We start from the raw sequence: 17,952 nt of genomic DNA, 5'->3' as shown, positions 1-17,952 counted from the left end.
ATAAAATAATCGTTTTAGCTTCTTATTTTATTATGCTGCATAAAACAGAGAGGGATATCCTACAGCACAGCAAACTCCATTTTTATATCAATGCCTTAAACCCCACAGTCTACCTACAGTAGACAGGAATTTAATTCTTCTGTAAAACAACCATGTCTGAGACAGAAAGGTAACAGCTGATCAAAAAAAAAAAGAGCAAACAGAAATGTAGTTGCAACAAAATCCTATTTGCTAGACTGGGATAATTTGAGAGATGAAGAAGTAGAAAAAGTGCATGAAAGTACCCCCATGACCAGCTGTGGGATAAAGTAGACTTAGATCCTGATGGAACTAGAGGATTTGCAGTTCTAAGACACCATGGTCATGAAGAACTAATGAATCCTAATTTTAATGTTTCCCAGAGCATCCTAGAATGCTCTAAAAGTGCATTCAAAAGAAATTGCAGAGTTTTGAGACAACATTTTCAGAGAATAAGTAATTATTTCACTCAGGTAGATTTATTTACTCACACTTTCTTGTCTAATATTTCAGTCTTATACTTTCATTCTGCTAAAGTCAAAACCTTCATTAAACCATTTTTACTTTGTTATTACCTCTCTCTCTAATTAACTTTATGTTTTTGTATCATGGTGCTGTTTTAGCAGCTTCACCAAGGGATTTATTAACAATGTTGGCTTTTGGAAGATAATAAAGTATTTGGAGCTTGGCATTGGATAGGAATGGGAGGGGAACTTTGTTAAAAAGCCAACCAACCAACCAACCAACCAACCAACCAACCAACCAACCAACCAACCAACAACTGACCAACCAAAAACCACCACCACCATCAAATAAAACAAAAAACAAACAGACAAAAAACCAAACCCATGTGAATCAACTAAAATCTTCCAAAACTTCAATTCTGTAAAGAGCAAGAGTAGAGAATTCAAAGTGGGATTATCAACAACACAGTAATCAAGACATTGGTTTTGAGTCCACACTACAAAGCTTTGTGGGTAAGTAGTTTTGCTGTCGAGGACATGAACTAATGCTAAGGCAATTATAAGCTTCTAGGACTGAGATTCAGTCTTTACTTGTCACCAAAGAGGACCACACAGAAAGATAAGATTTTCACTGAATAACTGCCTGTAAATATTCTGTGGCATTGAAGAGAGAGAACCCAGATAATTAAGTTAATCTTGAAGACTCTATGGAGTCTTGAAGACTGTACTCACTGAGCAAGTGAGATGATTGAGAATCTTACTTCTGTGATGTAATACCATTGAAAAATTAATGTTCAACAGACAGGTAACAGGTTGTACATGAAAAATTAGCACACACTTGGTAAGGAAAAAATTATCTTAAGGATGACTAATATTTCTTAATACTAAAAGGGTCACCCTTTCTTTATTGCATTAGTGCTAATTCTAAGTACTAAATTTTCATTATCTTTATTGAGGTTTTATAGTCTTGTTGACTTTTAATGTTGTGAGTGAGCCATGATTTCTAACTTCCTCCTTGTACTGTGAATACTAGAAAGCTATTTTGCTTTAAAATGTCAGTCATGAAGAGGACTGAGTAATTGAGTCTCAGAAATGTTCACCTTAGAGTCCTACAACCACGAGACCATAAAATTCTCCTCAATACAAGGGAACTGCATCTGAAGAATTATTTTCAATAAATTTGGGGTTAAAACTTTGAATAAATGTGAAAAATGTCACAATGTGCAGGAACCTATTCTATACTATTTCACCTAATTCGCTTTTCTACTAGGAGGTCATTGAAAGAACTATGATAAAAAACTACGAATGAAATGTAGTCTCTTTCAGTTTCAAAAAGCTTTCATACAAATCCACTACAAAATGTCTGTACTGAGGATGACACAACAAGTAACAAGTTATAGAAATCTGTTTGGTGTTTTGCTGTGGGTTTTTTCCCCCCCTAGTTTTTATTTCAGGAAACTAAATGCCTTGAGAAAAGATACTTGAAAAATTCAATGTGTTACATACCCTCTAACACTTTGAGACCACATAAAATGGTTTGAAAGCAACAAAAAGACCACTCTGTGTACTGAGATGTGAGCTTTTCTCAGGATGAGAACAGTTTCACTGATTACTGAGTAATTCTGCTTGTGTTTTCTGTCCAAAGTACTGATCAGAACTTAAATTTAGAAGCAATTACATGGTACAGAGTGCACATCATCCACAGATTGCACACTGGCCTCCACCATAGTATTGCCCAAGAGCACCTAGCCTGCAAACATTCACTGTTTTCTGCTACGTTTATTTCTTCTGCCTTTCATGGCAGGGTCTTTTTGTGCCGTACTGAGAAGTCACCTCACTATTGACAGTCAAGTTTCCAGGGAATTTCTCTAATAAACATATGGTTTGCTTTATATTCTAAAAGTAATGATACGAGGTTAGAGGCAGTGGCACACAGAATACTCCACGTGGGTAGTGCATGCATTAACTACTTCCCTTGAAGAGCATTGCCTAAGACAACATATGCCATTTGAATCCGACTTTAAAATTAGGATGAATCAGCGCTATGTTCTGAATGTAACATGCAAAATGCTGCAGGCTCAAATCCAACACTGAGCTAAAGATATTTTTGGAAGTGTAATGCTCCAGATATTGTTAAAGACTCACTCTTGATGTTACTTGGAATGCTGAAATTAATTTTTGAAAGTTGCAGAGCATTTTTACCTAGTCTTTTATGTGGTTGTTTTGACTACTGGTAAATTTATAAATAAATAAAAATATATCAGTTGCTCTAACTCAGATACCTTTTTCTATTTAAGTGTTAGCTGTGGAGTATACAGAAAAAATCTGTTAAAATTTGTTTTTTGTACACGTCACAAGTGCATGACAAAATATCTGACAGCAAACCATTAAAGCTGAAGTTTAAATAGCACTGAATTATCTACTTTAAATGCCTTTGCCATTATATGATCACTGAAACCTGTCAACCTCTTTTAGTGTTCACTACAAACATTACTAATTTAGGTCAAGATATTTTGAATTCAATAGACCAGTATGTTGCAGTTTCTATTTTTATATGAAGAAAAAGCGTTCTGATATGATCACTGAAAGTCTATGTGCATAATGCCACTGTCAAGGGACATTTACCATGGTCCTCCACTGGGGAACAGCCCTCTGAGACAAAAATGTTCCTGCATCAATTTTACTGCAACTAAAGAAAAAGTCTATTCTTTCTAGCTAGAAATCTAGAAATTTTGTCACAACAGGGAAGTTTTACTCCTTTAAATGTTTATTCTTTCTGTTTTATCCTTTCTCATCAGTTATTTTCTGAGAAAAGATACAAGGTTGATGTGATAAAGGATTTGAGAAAAAAAAAATAAGTTTCTTTGTAAGGAAACAAAATGTTTCCTTGACAGCAGTGGAAGTCACATGGTAGTATCTCTCCTTTGAAGATGTTGTGCTAAAACAGAAATTTCTGGATCAAGTTTCTATTAAATTTACCTTCCTTTGTACTGTTAAGCAATGAAAGCAACTGTAACTGTTGGCATTCTCAGGGTAAATGTGAGTCTTTACTAGTCTGTAGCAACATCTTCTAGGTCCTTTGTTCCTCACAGAGAAGGCTAATAAACCATAAATGGAAAAAGCTCCTCAGAGAAGCAAGCAAAAAGAAGATGAAGAAGTTAGGCAATGCTGTGGGTTCTGCCAATGGGTCTTCTGTGTATGACAAGCACATCCCACATCTTAAAATGAAGCTGCTGTTCACCCTATAGTAAAGAACACACTGAAGTATTTCCTCTGTTATTACAAAGAATGTAACAAAAAAGAAGCTTATGAGACTTTAGAGAATGCATGATTTGAAATTTTTTGTTTATATTCAGGAAGTGGAAGCAATATTAAGACAGATCTTTAAAATATCAAGCACTTAGGAAAAACTCTAATACTTTCTTATTCAGAGCAAAGAGATGTGTTCATTTACTTCGTGGATGTCTGCATAATTATATTTCTTAGCTGCACTAAGAGAACCAGGAAGGACAGGCATTTTCAAACAAGTGTTTTGGCACCACATAACACTATAAAATTTCACTTATATACACATTAATGCATTTCTGTTTGCTAGAGACAACCACTAGATTCACTTACCCTCACACTGAGAACTTGACTGAAAAAAAAAAACATTCCAAGATGGTTCCAGAGCTTTGTAAAAGTTTTGCAGTTTCTGTTACTTGCCTAAACTCCAACTCCTTTGTTTTTCCTCTGAGTATAATATTGTGCTCACAAGCCAGTGTTTTAAGCATATGAATTAATTTTATAGATTTTAACTATAAACACTAAATGTGATATTACAAAAAATTAAGCTAAGAATGGCACCATAAATAATGCAAGCCCCCTTAATTTATAAGGTAAGCCTCACTACCCTATAAGGCATGAATAACATTGGGCTTTTGAGAGGTAAGGAAAAGCGGCAGGTATTTGTCATGTCTAATTTCTTCAAAACCAGATCCATTTTAACTCAATTTCACAAGAATGGTTGCACTTGTCCAAACCCAAAGTTGTTAGAAAATCACCCTTTTGAGCAGCTTTTTCATGCTTTTTCCTCTCTAATGTCTTTAGTCAAACTAAATCTGGAGGAACCTCTTAAAAAACCCAAACCAGTATTCTGGTAAATTTATCCTATATATTCAGTCTGAAAACTGCAAACCAAAATATTTCTCTCTCATTTACTTTCTATTTGTTTTTCACCTTCAATTTTTACAGTTGAAGTTGTAGAAAAAGGTCAAATTCATGACTTGGAAGGACCTATAACCCCTAGCCATAGAACAAAATATGTCTCGTGAAATACTGTTGGATGCTGGAGAATATTGCAACAGCCAGGAAACAGAGTAGCTTTGAATTCTGTGATACTACAGAGAGAATCCCTCATTGCTGAATTTGACTGAAATAATTTCAGTAATTGAGGTAGTTCACAACATTCAAGAAAGTCAATATAAACACTAATTGAAATGTATCTTGTTTGTTAATTGAAGCTAAGTGGGAAATTTCCATATAAAGCTTTTCAGTGAATTTCTACTGTCTTTAAAAGTCATTATATTTGCACAATAAGCTAGTTTGGCATTGCAGTGTAGTCTGCTTCAAGTGAACTTCCCATAGAAAATCTCCTTGTCTTTTGTTTACTGAATGACATATTCCACTGAATAGCTAAATCCATTTTGAAATAGAAAAAGTGAAGTGCTGCTAGTAAAGTCACTCTAGCATTTATCAGAAACATTAGTATATTTTTATCAGTAGTATGAAAATACTGTGAAGATCATTATTTCTTTATAATGTAGACTGCATTGCATTTTATTTCTCAATATTTATTACACAGCTTTACAATATATTTTCTCCTTATCAAATCAAAATTTTGCACACAAGCAGTGTAACCTGAAGGATGAAGTTTCATTCAATTATAGATTTGCTGTGTATTTGATTAATCTTCCCCTTATAATTAAGTTGTCATAGCAATGCATTTTTAGTAGTTCTGATTCATATTCTAGTAATATTCTGGAGACAGTGCTCTTGGTAGTTTTTTAATACTCACTTATGCTACAGTATAAAGTTAGCAAATACAAAAGTACTGGTCAACTTGCTCAAGCAGAAGAACATGTGATCAGACATTAAAGAGGCCAAAGTATCATCTGGCATACATCACAGAAAGCAACACAAAAATTTGGGTGTCTCAGCTCAAGAAAGTAAAGGCAGATCCCACATCTGTTTTCTTTTCAATATAAATGCTTAATGATTAATAAAAAATTACTCAATGCTTTATAAAACAAGGTGATTATGCCCTACTAGGAAGAAAGAAAATGTAGTGGTTTTTCTAAAGGTGTTGCTTTCATATATTGGTACTTCTGTGGTATACCAGGCAGCTGTGCAGAATAAATATTGATAATGGGAAATCACTTTACTTTTTCACATGTCTTTCCCTCTGTATTTTTGACATATACATTAAATTACAAATATTTATAAGCTTTCAAAATAACAGGAAATCATCCTCCAAGGACTAGGACTATATATCTTGGCTGCTTCCAAGGCAATTACAGCAAGTTGGACTCAATGATCCTTCCACTGATTGGAAGGATGTGGGTCCCTTCCAACTCAGCTTATTTTGCAACTCTGTGACTCTGTGAAGTATCAGCATGCAAAAGTCTGTGAGAGCAAAATAAAATTGCCTGATATTTCATTCATTTTTTAAAACTCAGAATGTGAAGAATTATGTGCATTTTTTTCTAGCATGAGGTAAAATGTGAGTCAAAATGACATGAAGAAGAAATGGCATTAGCTTATTTCTGTGGCTGAGAAAAACAAAGAAAAGAGAAAAAAACCCCAAGAGATTATTTTCCTCAAAACTCTCTATAAAGCAGAAAGTTTAAATTCTGCAGATTTTTTTGAGAAGATCATTGCATAGCACACATCCTCTAAAAGCTCCTTCAAAGGACTGATCAAGGGGAAAGTACATTGTGAATGCAATAACTGACCTAACTAATATAACTTAATGAAGATGTGTATTGATTTGGTTATGAGGAACTCTTAGCCTCTAAATGTATAAATGCAAAATGGTAATTGTTCACTCTGAAGTTTCTGACCTTCCCTGAATGATGTGAGAAACATGCCAGCTTAAGTCAGACTAGAATCTTGCAAGCAAGGGAAAGATGTGCAACTACCAAAAATTTAATGCATACTTCATTAGCCTGTTTCATATATATATGTAAAAGTCAAAAATTAAACCAATAAAAAGGGGTCTGGACTGAAGCACAGTGAAAATCTAATAGTGACAAAGATGGAGTTAATAAGGGAACTGTGGGGTGATGGAATTAAAAAGGGGCCAAATAACTAAGCAGAATTTAGCTGAGGATTTCCTGAGGATCAAAGCTAATACTACACTTTGAGCATCTAGAAAAATAGTGGAATAGGCAAGCTGTCACTGATATGAGAACTGAGACTTCCCAGGAAATAAATATAGAAAGAAATCTCAAGATAGATACATTAATAAGTGCATATACACAATATATGTACCATTACCTAGTACCTTAACCAATAAATACATACATCACATTATTCTTAACTGTTGTAAGCTTTCTCTTCTAAGCTGTTGTCACTTTGTTCTTCAAAAAGTGCATCTTTGAAATTAATAGAAATTACATGTTTAATGAAGGAATGAGCAGTCTAGTTGGACATTTGGGTTAGAGCCCATTACCAGAGAAGAAGTGCAGAAGAAGCTAAACATGGTGTGAAGCCCTCACAGAGGACGGGTACATAAGACAATAGAGAGGAATACCTGGCTATTGTCTACTCTCACTACAATGTAAGCTGACAAGGCAGAATATCAAAAGCCCTTTGTACTTATTTTGTCTGGAGTAGAGCCAATTTTCTTCACAGTAGCTAATACAGGGCTGTGATTCACATTTGTGCTGGAAACAGTGTTGATAACAGCAATGTTTTATTTATTACTGAGCAGATAAGGCTGTTCTGCCTCCTCCCCCACCCTACCAGTGAGCAGGCTGGGGATGCACAAGGAGCACTTGGTGGGAGCACTGCTGGGGCAGCTGATCCCAACTGACCCAAGGCATATCCTAGACCAAATGACATCATGTTCAGCATAGAAAGCTGCAGAAATAAGAAGGAAATGAGGATATTCAGGGATAGCATTTGTTTTCCCAAGTCACCAGTATGTGTGATGGAGCCCAACTTTCCTGGAGATGGCTGAATACCTGCCTGGTAATGGGAAATAATGAATTGATTCCTTGTTTTGCTTAGCTGACATGTGTGGCTTTTGCTTTATCTATTAAAATGTCTTTATCCCAGCTAATGAGTCTTCTCACTTCTACCCTTCCAGTTCTCTTCCCCATCACAGAAAGAGACACAGAGTGGCTCTGTCAGTCTTAGCTGCTGTCTGGAATTAAACCACAACAACCTTCTGTTCAAAAGCCAGCCCATGGTTACGAAAATGTTATCACCAGGTTCTGAGTGGGCTTTATCATTTGAATGCCTTGGAGAAAGGATGAATCACACTCTGCATTGCTGTTGCTCATCAAGTAAGTACAGTAGACCAGTCCCCCACTGTTTCTCACATTCATTTCCCATCACATTCCCCTTCAGTGAATAATAAAGATAACCCTTTCCTCAGACAAGGGTTATATCATCTTGCAAAGGTGTAACTTTGAGAAAAACGGCTTCTCTGCCCACTTCTCTCATGATGCAGAATAAATCCATTCAACATCAGGTACAAAATAGTTCTAGATCTGATTGCTTGGTTCTTCCTTATGATTATTTATCAAATGCAAGACATAGAAGCACAGTAATGGTAAATAAATATTATATGTAATATTTTCCTTTTTCCTAGTTTAAAGTCCAAGACAGGTAGAGAGTCAGCCTACAGATGACCAAGAAGACAGAGTTTCCAAATACTTTAAGTCTGCATATTAACTATTAAACAAGTCCTTTCCCACAACACTTAAATAGAAAATAAAAGAAAAAAAAATCTAAGCCAAAGCTTGTTTCCGATCATTATTTTGAAGCTGTAACACAAGTCATCACTTTCAGTATCAATGGAGATGGGACAAAATGTGTGTTTAACTTCATTCAGCACGAAGATTTTTATAGAAAGGAAAATATGCCTTGGTTAATGTGGAAGGTGCTACTAGAAACAGTGAGCTGTTAGTTGAAAAAGAGCAAATCAGTGAGAAATGCTTTTTTCCTTGGCCTACATAGTAGAATTATGTCATTCATTAAAAGCATGAACAGGGACTCTATAATACTATATTCATTTATTGGATAATTATGACTTTGACTCAGAGATTCTTCTGTTTTGTTCTCTGACTAACAAAAATGGCCAGGTTTTATACATCACACTTTTGCTGTTATTCATCAAACCATTCCATTACCTGTCCTTCTTTAGGACAATGGAAGAGTCAACCTTGACTACTTCATTCTGTTGCACGACTCTCTCTCACAAAGGCTTAAAAAAGGATGTTTTCAGATGCCATAGATCTCAGTATTGCATTCATATCCAACATTAATCCATAACAACAAAATAATGTCAAACAGTGAGATGGTGAATAGGAATGTTACAGCAAAGACAAACGTGAAAGAGATGGAAAAAGACTAGATATTTTAAACAGTTTTTTGTTACTATAGCCTAAGGCTTCCTCCTGGTTCTTTTCAAGCTGCAATAAAAATTATATTAAATATTTAAAATATGAACAGGCAAGTTTACTTACTGTTTTCTGGACGCCAGCGCACTGCATTTAAATATGCATTGCAGTAATGGAAGAGAAATTCATGCTCAGATTGAGTAACTTTTCCTTGAAGTAAAGGTAGCAGATCATGTCCATCAATAATCCTGAGTAAAAAAGCACTTCAAAATCAGAAAAATAACTCAAACCTCACTTTCCTAGAAGATATGATAATTCTACTCATCTGCTCCTTAAAAAACCCCAAATCTGAATGGCTATCTCCAACTGATCAATTTGGAGAAAAACCTTCAGGCGCTCTTCCCTTTGATCTTTACATTACCAAAGGAAACAATTTTACCTTTTTGCCATTATGAATAACTCCTTTTTTCACTTCTGAGAAAGTGAACAGACATAAGTGAATAAATTGCTACAACACAGTCCTTCACATTCAAGTTTTTGGGAGTAGTCTGGCCAAAGTAACCCTAAAACTAGGAAAATATGTTCTCTGCTAGCATCCCCAGAAGTAGTGGTAATATCTCTGTTCAGTATATTAGGTATGCCAGAATTTAAGACAGAAGTGGTAATTTCAAATTTGAAAATTAACTGTTTAAATATACATTTATCAACTACACACACATACACATAAATATATATAAATTCTTTAAATGCTGCTGGACAATTTGATCATGCTTTGAAGGAGTCAATCAATTTACATAAAAACTGAGTTATAAAATAAGCAAGACTTTTAGCTGTTTCCCTATATTAAACCTTTGAATTGCTGACATCAGCTGGGGAGAAATCACAGTCTGCATTTTTGACCTCGTAAGAATTACAAATTTTTCAATAAGTCTTATCGGAAATTAATTTTTGCTGACATAAAGATCAGCAAGTAATTCTTTCTCAAGCATTTTGAGCAACATCCCATAAATTTTTTTTGAAACTTACAAGAAGTTTTAAAAGGTCTATGTTGATTTTCATAGCCTTTACATACATGATCATTTCATTACCATTACATAAAATGTTTTTCACATTGGTATAACTTCTCCAAGACAGGTACCAAGTTTACTTTTTTAAGTCGCATGTGATGATCGAATTCTTGCCAGCAGCTGTATGCAACAAAGCCATTCAGAGTAGCACTTTTCTCAAGGGATGGGCAGGAAAACTTCCTGGAATTTTGAAAGCTATCTTGTCTGATAACTGCCATCTGGGTGAATCCCTGTCTGTGGGGTCTCTGTTAAACAGAGTCTTTCCCACTTTTGGTTTTTCATGTTCTCTTGTCTGAGTAACAGGCTCCTGTCATGCTCATTAACAGATGAATGTCTATTGAACACTTTCTGTTCTAGAGCCTGTTGATGGGGGAAAAGGCATCTCCAGAAAAATGTCTCCAGTACTCTAGCATTGCTACAGCTGATGGATACAGAGGAATGTATGAGACTTTTCTTTCCAATTACTAATTTCTCTTCTTTAACTAGGAGCATATCTTCCATTCCTTTTCAATCTGCTTTCTCACAGTGACAGAATATTAATTATATTACTTTCTCTTATTTCTCAGGAAGAATTCAGTGGAGCTATAAGAACCCAGCTGCTGGAACAAAAAATACTTCAAGCTACCCTATGACCTAAGATGAAACAGTACTTATGGCATCAGTCTAGCACAGAAGAATCACAGTGGAGCAAACTACAAGTGGAAGTTACACAACTATATTTGAATTTCTATAAAAGGGATCAAAGAAAACATCAGTACTTAGTATTCACTCAAGCAATATGAAAACAAAATGCAATAGATCTGCCACATAAAGAACAATCAGAACTTCTGAGGTTTGACAGAATTACTGCTTGTAGAGCATCTCTCAGGACCAACCTGACTAATTTTTCATGTCTTAGACTTGTCCTGCCCTGCCATTTCCTTCAAACACTCAAAGAATAATCATTAGCAGAGTGACTCTGCTTACCAGTGGTCTTCCCCATGTGGATTCTTGATGCTTTGTGCTCAAAAAGCTGTTTGTGAGTCATCAATGTGTTCAAAGCATATGTGTATCCACAGGTTTCTCCACTTACTGGATTTGGAGAGCAACAGCACTTAGGTAGAGTGCTGTTGAGCTACTTGCTGCTGAGACTGTATATCTCACAAACAAGATAAAGCCTGGGGATGTAACAGTGTCAGGAAAGCATCTTATGAATTGTGGAAGTCCAGGGGCTTTTCTTATCAGGCTGCAAAACCCTGTAGGGGATTATTTTGACTAACTAGGTACAGAGACAAAAAAAAACCACAAACAAACCAAAAAACCCAAACAAAACTGTGAGAAAAGCATAGCTGGCATTTTGATGTGTTTTGTGATATTAAGCAGGTCACAGCTAAGCTCATAAAGTTTAAAGTAATTTACACTTAAAGTTTCTTTTTCACCAAATTCACTCATGCAGAACAGAACCTTTTGTGATACATTCATTTTTGATTTAGTAAGTGATTCAAAGTTTGATTTGACATTACATTGATCTGATGGTGTTCTGTTATCTTTTTGGTACTTGGTGCTTATTCTGTGAGTTAGGCTGTATTTACATACAACATTTGTGTAAAATATTATCAGTCTGTTAATATGAAAAGAGCCAACATAATATTGCAAGTAGAAAACCTAGTTTCTAATTTACATTTTCATGTTATCTTAATAGATATCACCAGAATATATAGAACATTCAGGACACTTTCTCTAAAACAGGGATGACTAGAGAGCATACCTGTCAGAGGGTACCTGTGCATCTGCAAGTTTAACTATGGTAGGAAATACATCCATGTTACTCGTTGGCTCATCAATATAGGCACCAGCCTGTACCACGCCAGGCCAACGGAGAAGACCCGGCACACGAATACCTCCTTCCCAGTTTGTTGATTTTCCACCTGAAAAAATTAGTTTCATTTGCTGAGAAATCAATTTCTTTTTTGAAAATGCCACCCCATTAGATTCAATTTCTAAATATTAAACATTCTGTCTAGCTAGAATCTTTCCATTAGACAAATTTGTCCTAGTCTTAATTTTCTCAATTTTCTACCTTCTGTAGTACTTTCTCTCTGTAAATTTACTAATATGTATTAGACAGAGCTTATAAAGTGCATTTAAATTACACCAAAAAAAGTAGTTGAGGAGATTAAAGAGCACTTCACTGAAATCTTCACATAGGAATTGGCCTAGATAGTGTAGCCTATAGATATGTGAACCTATAACCAAAAAAAAGGAATCCAAAAATAAAAAAAGAGCTATACTTAGATGTCTGAGGTATGAACCCAGAGAAGGTACAAGACATTTTATTAAAAATGGTGCTTAATGACTTTATACAGAAGAAAGTACTAATTTAAGTATGTAACTGAATTCTCCAATGCATTAGAAAGAAATTCACTTTGGTGATGGTAACGTTCAGGATGTGTGAAAAACTTTTTGTGTCCTAAACCAACACAGTTGTATCAAATGCACTAACAACTGATTGCATTCAACAGTGACTTGCAGTCATTTACTGTTTCTATAAGATCCATCACTGCTGAGTCCCCCCTACACCTTTTACAGAAGGGCAATGGGTTTATTGTCTGACAGCAAGTTCACCATTACTGAATAAATAATTGACAAGGCTCTGTATGAAGAGGCAACACAAATGCTATTACCAATGTCCTGCACAGCTGTGACTGTGCAGAACACTTCAGGGTGACCTTTGAAATTAATATAACACTTGAAAAGGAAACTTCTGTTAAGCAGATTGGTTTTGGATATGGTTAAACACAGTCAGGGTCATTTGGAAACAAACTGAGATTATTTTATACAATTAAAATGTCTGGAAAAACAGAAATGTCTTGGTTAGACTTCTGCCATTAAATGAAACAAATATCAATGCATGCTTCAGGCAAAACTACCACAGGACTATTTTTTTCCTGTATGTCCTTTTTTCAAGTTAAAGAAAAAACCCAAAACAAAAGAAAAAAATTATTACAACAAAGTATTTCAAAAGTTCTGTTTTCTCAGCATCTTAAACACCCAAAACACCTCACAGATCAATACCTTTGGTATTGATCCCAGGCATTGTTATACATGCTGTCTATTTAACTGACTTCTTGATGATCTTTTCCATTTCAGCAAAGGGGGTTCAGAATCCACCTAGTTTTCTACAGGATTTTCTCTGTTTATAAAGATAAGTAGCAACTTCAAGAAAGACAACTATTTTTGTTTATAAATTTACCTTATTCTTTTCTTGTAACTGAAGGACCATTAGAACGTGATTCTTTATTATATCAGATTTTTGCTTCATTTTTTTCATGGGCTTTATCAGAACTCATAATATTGAGTGATCAGGGATATATCCTGACTTCAGTAAAGTTAGACTTTTTAATATTCAGCATTATGTCAAGCAACAATATCTGCTTAAGGTTTTTCTTTTTAATGGTGTCAAGATCAGATCTCTACTGGATTGTCTGTCTTCTAGAACACTTTCAAAAGTTTATGTCATCAGTGAGTTAAATGTAATTCCATTCTCATGATGAAGTGTGTGGCTACCTACTCAAGAATGAGATGCATGTCCTGTTTTTGTTTACATTCTAGTAAAATATTATTTTCAAAACACAGCTCTAAAGAGAATGGAGATTTAAGTTTATAAAGTGCTATTTGGTGAGATGTAGAACACCTGTCAGCAGAAGAAAGTGTTCACCCAAAAGTATGCTGATCATTTGCTAATGTTGTTGGGTCAAGATCAGTGTAGATGTCAATAGGCTGTGTCCATCTTCAGTAGAAAAGATGACTCTACCCCTGTACAACAGCCATTATATTTTTCAAAGCTTGGTGGAAATTAGGTGTTACACAGCAAGAAAGATTAATAATCTGACTGATCTATGGTGCATAGAAAATCCTGCTGAATGGGAGTTGGTTAATCCAAATAAAATAAGCATAAGGCCATAAAATTACAGATATCCTCAAATGAACATACTTTTAGCAAACAGATACACCAGGGAGGTAATTTAGTTCATGAATCAGATCCTAATTCTGAGTATACATGACAGCAGCTATATGGCTGAAGGGTACCAACAGGCACACAACACTAAGAGGTGATCTATACCTTAGGTAGCTTTAGGCATGACCTTTTCATTTCTGTATGCCTGTCTGAACCAAGTAAGAGATTAGATGGATGTTTAAATAAAGTCTTGTTACACTGTTGTCCTCTGTATACTCTGACGGCAGAGAAATTTCAAAGTGGTAAATCTGATTCTCCCACATGTTGCAGTTCTTAAAACTTAGATATTGGGTCACTTTCAGAGCTCTTAAGTTCACAGTACAATTCTCTTGAATCAGCAGAAAAGGAAAGAAAAATTGCACATTACCCAAGTACAAAGGAACACTACACAAACTCTGATGCCCTGCTGTAAGGTGGAACAAGCAAAATAGATTCCACAGCAGGGCTTTCTCCTTACTCATGTCTATGAAGAAGTGACTGCTGCTTCCTTTCAAAAGGGCTAATTGAAGCATAATTTTTTTTTATATCTCTGGAGACTGGGAATAACAGGGAATCAGGGCAGGAATTACAGGTCATTGCAAAAGACTGTCTTCTATTATCTCTCCTTACATGATGTTCATTTTTATTAGAATTGTGCTTAGTGACTGCAGGTGCTTAATGCCATTACACGATTAAAAATCCCTGGACATTTATCATCTTTAAAACTCAAGCTGTTAAACTTTGTTCAAGATATCTGCATTCTTTTTCCCTTAAAAAAAAAATCAGGGTTTTACTACTGATGTTTGAAACATGTAGGAAACATCTAAAAGGCTAATAAAATAAAATTTTTAAAAATCCAGAAAAGATCATTATTTTGAAACAAAATCCCTTGATATTTAAGGACATGGCTCATTAGTTTTGTGTTTTGCTCAGACTTGACAATATTGAAATAGAGAAAAGACTGAAACCTAGTAGCCTGTATGCTTTGCAAAATCTAGGCAACTTACAGTTTTGTTATTTTTGTTCTCTTAAAGTCTTTTAAAAATGTTTTTAAAACAGCACAAAACATGTAAGGCTGTATTTCCCTGCTTGGCCATTTACGCCTTTCTGAACAGTTGCACTTCTCAGTGTTATATTGAACAATAGCCTACATTCACCTTTCCTGAAAAATCTGCAGGAGCAGGAAAAATACAGATATAACTCTCTGCAGTCATCCACAACATGATGTCAAATTTCCATTTTAACCTCATTTCAAATCTTAGCTAAAAGAATATATCTTTTTTTTTTCACCTCTCTGGTTTAAATTGACTGCTATTACCTAACTCTGGCAATAGAGCTTTTACAAAGGATGATATATAAAGGGGAACTCTGCAGTAAATCACTATTAACATTATGAATGATGAATGTTAAAAACTATTTGGAACAACTTTCTTAAATCACCTGGATTATAACTATACTACACTTTCCTTCATATATTCTTCTAAAAACAAAGCTTCCAAACCCAATTTATTCTCTTGAATATTAATTATTCTACCCATCTATACTGGACTTAATGCCACAAATATCAACAATAAAGACTGGTTACTATTGCTTACTGTATAAAATGGTTGAACAAAAATTTATTTTCAATGAAAAGTTTACTCTTACTGATTTTCAACTTGTTTCATGTACTGGTTTTGTTAATTTTATTTATATTAATCTGAGCTATTCTTGTACAGGTGAATGGAATAGACATGGCTCATTTGGATATTTTTCATCTAACATTTCCTCCAATCAAACAAAATTATCTCTGAGGATAATTTTTATTTCAGTCAAAATTAAAAGATGGGTTGATTATTTAAAAATCTGGATCACTTCAGAGAGACTATAAAAATACAGTACATTTTAAAAGAACTCAACCACTGCTTTCTTTCAAGTCAAAAGTAAACTCCAACAAATATCACTAGATATGCCATAGCATGATTCCTGGAGTAAAAGTAATGGTCAGCTTGATTTCTCTGTGGCTTACAGGAAGGAAAAGGTTTACTAACAGCTTCAAGAAACCCTGCTGAACTAAGTCATTACTGCAGTATATAAACTCATTTTACAGTAATACATTTTAAAAGAAGTAGGCATTCATTTCTTGTTTTGGTCTGACAGATTTGTAGTAGATTTAAAATAAAAAATCAGGGCCTAATTCCTTATGAGACATTATTATTTTTTATGCACATTAAAAATACCCATTTCTAAGGCACAAAGCACTTAAAATGAATGTTGTTCACACAGTTTGACTTTATCAGTGTTTGGCTCCACTTCCATTATCAACAGACCCACTCTGCACCCACTTATGACCCACCCTGGCAGCATGACAGTAGCCAAGTGTCTGTATTGTGCTAAGTGCTTCATAAGTACAAAGAAAAACTGTTTCTAATGCAGGTCTGAGGTGCAGGCAAAATGTACATATCCAAAAGACAATAAGATGTAAGGAGATTAAACAGAAAATCCAGTATGTGACAAAGTGGGACAGATGTCAACAAGTGACAGCAAGGGAGGACTTGTAATGTCTGCATATGTACCAGTGAAATACTATAGTGTGAAAAAGTGTAGAGAAAAAAATTTATTACCTTCATTGTTTACTGATATAAATTATGCATTTATATATACACATATATATATGTGTGTGTGTGTGTATATATATATATATATATATATATATATATATATATATATATATGATAGTACACTGAGGCTAATAATTCAGGAAATTACTCACTAAGAAACTAAATAGAAATTACCACAAAATATTTCCATTCAAAATCTCAGGGTACCAAAGAAGAATATAATGGCTTCCTTTAAATCAGTCATCTGACACATCTTGTTCATATAGAGGAAATGGTATTCATTTATTTATTCTGCTCATCTTATTTGAAAGTAGAAATCTAAAGAGTATGGAAAAACCAACCTTATTTCTGCTCCTAAAGGAAATCTATGGTGACTACATCAAATGGACATGCTTCAGTGAGGCAGCTAGTGAAAAACACCTTAGAAAAAGTCAGTGCAGGTATCCTGGAAATCATATATACAAGCAATACCTTGTATATATGATTTCCAGGATGGAAATGGCTGACTAATGGCTGACTTTCAACAGACAAATATTACAGAACTGGAAAAAAAAAGCTGGAAAAATTACATAGAAAGTTAAGAAGATACTTCAGTTACACCTATTAGTTTCCATATTTCAATATTAAAATGTTGATATTTGTATTAATTAGTTGTTATTATTTTTAATTTATTTAAAATATTAACAGTGTCTTGTACAAATCCCAGGAGTACTTTATGAGTTCAGGTAAGAAGGCCTTCAGTTTAAAAGTAATTCTTACTAAAATAGCCACTATTTTTTGTTTTAGAATCTGTATCTAGATTTAAACCTTAGAAAGATCTTTGACAAAGACTTTTGGGAAAAGTTACTGGAACATTAATCATGGCTTAGGAGACAAAGGATTTTCATGAATCAAAATCTGACTAGAAAACAAAAAGAGAAAACAAAAAGAGAAAACAAACAGCCTGTGACCCTTTGGAAAAATACCCCCAAAAAACAGTAAGGTACCTTGATGCTATACTGTGCTCAGCCCCTTACTATTTTAGTATATTTACTTCAGTTTTGAAAGGGAAGTAATTTACACAGGAAAATAACAAGAAATTAGGGATGAGTAAAAACTCATCAATTAAAAATCGTGAGAGATGGAAGAGACAATTATCTTCTGAATTTTGCCACTGCCAAGAGCCACAGTAATTGTATACAAAACAAATCTAAGCTATGGAAAATTTAAAATTTTCCC

At 34.6% G+C, this 17,952-nt stretch overlaps 1 protein-coding gene across 5 annotated transcripts in view; it reads right to left on the bottom strand.

Moving 5' to 3' along the window:
* STS (steroid sulfatase) overlaps positions 1-17,952 on the bottom strand; it is a 107,097-nt gene that overhangs the window by 19,448 nt on the left and 69,697 nt on the right. For all 5 annotated transcript variants that reach the window (XM_059839715.1, XM_059839717.1, XM_059839714.1 and 2 more), the window contains 2 exons: positions 11,906-12,065; positions 9,218-9,339 (listed from right to left, as the gene is read on the bottom strand). In XM_059839715.1, the coding sequence (XP_059695698.1) occupies positions 9,218-9,339; positions 11,906-12,065 (282 nt within the window). The remainder of the gene's footprint in view (positions 1-9,217; positions 9,340-11,905; positions 12,066-17,952) is intronic.

The sequence above is a fragment of the Haemorhous mexicanus genome, chromosome 2 (assembly GCF_027477595.1).
Source record: "Haemorhous mexicanus isolate bHaeMex1 chromosome 2, bHaeMex1.pri, whole genome shotgun sequence".
Taxonomy (NCBI): Eukaryota; Metazoa; Chordata; class Aves; order Passeriformes; family Fringillidae; genus Haemorhous; species Haemorhous mexicanus.
This window is presented reverse-complemented; position numbering and strand designations above follow the sequence as displayed.